Consider the following 4953-nt stretch of genomic DNA (forward strand, 5'->3'; position numbering starts at 1 on the left):
CCAACTCCCCCCGCCCCGGCCTCACGTTCTCATCGCCGGACAGGTCCCCGGGGTTACTGTTCTCGTCGCTGCTCAGCTTCTGCTTCTTCGCCGGCATCTCACCCCCAGCTCCCGCCGATGCCGCCGCCGCCGCCGGGGCTTCTCCCCGCTCAGACATCTTCCCCGCCCCCCAACCCCGCCACGCAGCCGCAAAGCGCGGACGGGGAGGTCGAAACGCCTGCCGTAAAGCAAACCCGCGCCCCCTCCGCCGGCCGGGCAACGGCGGGGCTGCCACACTGCTGAAAAAGCGCTCTTCCCGCGCCCGGCGGCGGCCTGAGGGGGCGGCCCGGTCGCGGCGGGGCCAGGCGTTAAATTAACCCGTTTTTTAACAGCTAATGGCACTTTATAGCGCTGCCTGCATCGCGGCCGTGGCAGGCAGGGCTGGCCGAGGACGCCTGTGAGGTAGAAACAGGCCGTCCCTGTCGCCACGGGTATTCGCGGTCCCTCGGTCCATCTTCGCGCGGTTCTCGAGTGCTTTTTCTTGTGCCTGAAGGGCTTTTTTTAATTCTACCCTCGTTCTACAGAAGGCCTTTAGTCCTAAAATAGCGTTGCCGGGGAAGGAAGATAGGTTCTGCTCTGCTGCCTTCTCAGAATCACAGAATCAATCTTCTAGGTTGGAAGGGACCTTAAAGATCATCTTGTCCAACCGTCAACCTAACTCTGACAAAAATAGACACCCACACAACAAACAAGGAGGATCATCACTAAACCATACCTCCCAGCACTGCTCCAGTGCTCCCCGGCAGGGTCTTACTACAGCTATAAAGGCAATAACAGCAGTTGCCAGATATTTCTTTATTTATTTCAGAAACCACAGGTCCCAGAGTCATAATAATTAGGAACCTCTACCAAAAGGGAAAAGTCATCTCCCCATAGGCATGGTGTCTAACCTGCTCTTGGCACAGGGGCAAAAAGAGGCCTTTCCTCCCTGAGGGAGACATTCCAGTCTCAAAAAGCCGTGGCTTTGAGGGCCGTGACAGAGGTAAACCTCGCCCTGTACGTAAAATTTAATCTCAGATTACCTTGGTGCACGTACTATAGTGGTTTTAGCCATAAACAGCCTCTCTTCTCTCCTGCAGGACTGTAGGCTCCAGTGAAGCATGACATAATATACAGCAAAAGGTTGTAGTTTACAGCTAATAAAAGCTCTGCCCGGGTCTGTGCTGGAAGATCAAGGTTGTGATAAAAGTGTTTGTGGGAAAATACACCAAGAAAGAATAAGGCTTGTTTTTAAAATACGACAGGATGTTTTTAGACTGGCATCGTAATTAAGACTAAATCATGACTGTGCTGTGGATCTGTTGAAAGAAGGGCAGACACAAAGTTTTCAGCGGTGAGAGTTTTTGACGTCTCCCCCGTGGGTGCCCTTGAGCTACTGGAGAGAAGACAGCTCCCCTTCATTTTGCAGCTGTCAACTGACGTCCTCCAGATGGCCAGCTAAACGTTCAACTCCACCGCATTTCACTGGCTCATCCAAAACATACGGAAAGCGAAAGCCTCAGCTCGCCTGAGCTTCTTGGCCTGCACGCAGGAAGGTTCCCCATCCCCACCCAGAGTCAACCAGTTCAGTCTCCCTCTTACTGGGCTCAAACTGGTCTATGCCTTCTCCTCTCTTCTGGATGCTGGAGGACTTCCTTCACCAGGTGACAATCCTGCTGGCCTCTAGACAGTTCTTAGTCTAAGCCACTTGCCTTTTTTTATTTCTTGGAAGACGTGAAAGGCCAATACACCAGGGGAACTGTGTTCCCAGAAGTCATACTACACTTCATCAAGCTTATATTTAAATAATTAGTCATGTGGTTAAACACAAGCTTGAAAGTTCAGAAAACTTGCTTCAGTTTGTGCTCTGCTGGGATTCTCTTCGGAAAGCCCCTGTGCTTTTCTGTACCTCAGTTTCTCAGCTGTATTATGGGAGAAGCATTTCTTACATTCCAGGGGAGCATTTTGAAAAGATATAAATAGTATAGCTCATGATTTGTTTAATTAGTATGGTACTGTTATATAATTACCATACATACATTAACTAAGAAGTAATAGGGCCCTTGACATAGTGTATAGAGTAAAATGGGAGAACAATAAAAAAATGTTCAAAAATATGTTTTAAAAATGCATCCAGTTTCAAGTAATGGTGATTTAGTGGTATTTTAAAAGCACACAGTGGCTAGATTTGATATATATATATATATGGGAGGATTTTGCCGCATGTGAGTTCTCATAGGATTGCAATAGTAAATGTCAAAAAAAAAAAGAATTTCTGGAATGCCTTGAAGACATGGGATCTTAAGAGATGAGCTGTTTTGTTGTGGGTTTGGGTTTTTTTTCACATACCAGAGTATTTCTGGATCATTCAGGGCCATTGAAATACTTTTTATATATGTGAGTTGAAAGTAAATCAGACGCACTCATTCATCCTCTTCAAGCCATATTTCTTCACAGAATCACAGGATCATGTAGCTTGGAAGAGACTTCCAAAGCTCATAATCTCTAACCCCTGCTCAAAGTAGGGCCAGTTAAAGCCAGTTCCTCTTGCTGAGTCCAGTTTTTAATATCTTCAGCGCAAGAGATTTTGCAGCCACTGTGGTCCCGTGTTTTCAGTATTTGACTGCCCTCATGGTAATCTTTCTTTTTCCTTGTAATAAGTCAGAAATTCCTGTGCTTCAACTTATGTCCCTTGCCCCTCATCCTCACCTCTCATCCTTTCCTTCTTGTTTAGTATTGTCTGCAAATTTGCTGTGATTGTCCCCCATCATGTCCTCCATTAAAGGCCCCAGTCAAGGCCCTGGTGTCCATCCCTGAGGGATTCCACTAGTAACCTGTAGCCAGTTGGACTTAGTACCACTAATGACTCTCTTGAGTCAATGGCCAAGCCAACTTTCCACCCACCTTGTAGTCCACTTATCCAGCCGTATTTCACCAATTTGACTGTAAGGATGCTATAGGAAAACTTGTCAAAACCCTTGCCAAACCTTTACAGTATCCACAGCTCCCCTTTTTCCACACAGCCTGTCATTCATTGTAGAAAGCAATCAATTTGACCTGCTGAATATATGCTGGCTGTTCACAGTTGCCTTCTTGTCCTTCATGTGCTTGGACATGGCTTCCAGGAGGATTTCCTCCATCGCCTTCCCAGGGACTAAGGTTAGGCAGGTCACTTCCTCATTCCCTGGATCTTTCTTCTTGCCCTCCTTGAAGACAGGTGTGACCCACGTCCAGTCATCAGGAACCTCCCCAGATCACCATAACCTTTCAAAGACGATAGAGTGTTCTCTTAATGACATTGGCCAGCTCCTCCAGAAGCCTTCACAGAATCACAGAATCTTCTAGGTTGGAAGGGACCTTAAAGATCATCTTGTCCAACCGTCAACCTAACTGACAAAAATAGACACCCACACAACAAACAAGGAGCATCATCACTAAACCATACCTCCCAGCACTACATCAACCCGTCTTTCGAACACCTCCAGGGATGGTGCCTCAACCACCTCCCTGGGCAGCCCATTCCAATGGCTGAGAACCCTTTCCGTGAAAAATTTTTCCTAATATCCAGCCTGAACCTCCCCTGGTGTAACTTGAGGCCATTTCCTCTCGTCCTGTCGCCTGTGACTTGGGAGAAGAGACCGACCCCCACCTCTCTACACCCTCCTTTCAGGTAGTTGTAGAGAGCAAGAAGGTCTCCCCTCAGCCTCCTCCTCTCCAGGCTGAACAACCCCAGTTCCCTCAGCCTCTCCTCATAAGACTTATTCTCCAGACCCCTCACCATCTTTGTCGCCCTTCTCTTCTTCATTGCATCCCATCTGGTCTTGTGGACTTGTGTATGTCCAGTTGACTTCAGTGCTCCCTAAATCCCATGTTGGGTACTGCTTCGCTCCCACAGACTGCTACTAAGCTTGGGGAACTGGGAAGCCTAAGGGCAGACCATAGCAGTGAAAATCACAGGGAAAAAAAGCATTGAGCATCTCAGCCTTTTCCATGTCCTTTGTCACTGTGTCCCCTGCTCCATGGAGCAGCGGACTCATATTTTCCTCAGCCTTCCTTTTGCTGCCAACATACCTACAGAAGCCTTTCCTGTTAACCTTCACCTCCCTGTCTGGTTTCATCTCCAGCTGAGCTTTGGCTTTGCTAACACCAGCCCTGCATGATCAAGCAATGTCTCTGTATTCCTCCTGGGCAGCCCATCTGTGCATCCACTTTCTGTACACTTCCTTTTTGTGTTGGAGCTCGGCTGGGAGTCCCTTGTGCATCCGTGCTGGCCTCCTGCCACACTTGCTCAATATTCTTTACATCGTCACGGACTGCTCTTTTTCTTAGAGCAGGTTCTTGAAGATCAACCAGCTGCCCTGAGACCCATGCCCTCTTGGGCAGTCTCCCATTGGATCCTGCCAGGAAGATTCCAGAATAAATTGAAATCTGCTTTCCTGAAGTCCAAGGTTGTGATTCTACTACTTACCTTGCTCATTTCTCTCAAGACTTTCAACTCTACACTCTTGTGTTTGCTGCAGCCAAGACTGCACCTTCACATCTTTGACCAGTTCGTTCTTGTTTGCAACAGGTCCAGCAAGATGTGTCCCCTGGCATCTTTCTTCTTGATGTGCTTCAGGTAGACTGTATAAAACAGAAGGACCTTCACCCTCCTGCGTTCTCCTGGTGGTGATTTTGGCAATCAGCTGGTCCAGGTAACCCAGTACTGTTTTTTTTCTCCAAGAGCAGGCAGCAGATGATACTTAAGAAAGAATGTAAGAAATAGGAGTGGTTTAAAAGACCAGGTTAGCTCAAGGTTTCTCAGCTGTGTAGGTTACACTGAATTTTGCCATCTTAAAGACGAAGGGGCTGGGGGGGGAAAGGAGGATACTTGACATAGAGAGCTAGTGGGCAGAGCCATCAAGGAGCAGAGCCCTGGAGAACGAAGCTGCTTGT

The 4953-nt window shown here is 47.9% G+C and overlaps 1 protein-coding gene across 1 annotated transcript in view; it reads right to left on the reverse strand.

Annotated features, from left to right (window-relative positions):
* The window catches only part of EED (embryonic ectoderm development), a 24141-nt gene extending 23967 nt beyond the window's left edge, over window positions 1–174 (reverse strand). The window contains exon 1 of the mRNA XM_014941554.1: window positions 26–174. Within this exon, the coding sequence (XP_014797040.1) occupies window positions 26–157 (132 nt within the window). The 5' untranslated portion in view covers window positions 158–174. The remainder of the gene's footprint in view (window positions 1–25) is intronic.
* Window positions 175–4953: the final 4779 nt, after the last annotated feature.

This window comes from Calidris pugnax, unplaced genomic scaffold (genome assembly GCF_001431845.1).
Source record: "Calidris pugnax isolate Ruff unplaced genomic scaffold, ASM143184v1 scaffold99, whole genome shotgun sequence".
Taxonomy (NCBI): domain Eukaryota; kingdom Metazoa; phylum Chordata; class Aves; order Charadriiformes; family Scolopacidae; genus Calidris; species Calidris pugnax.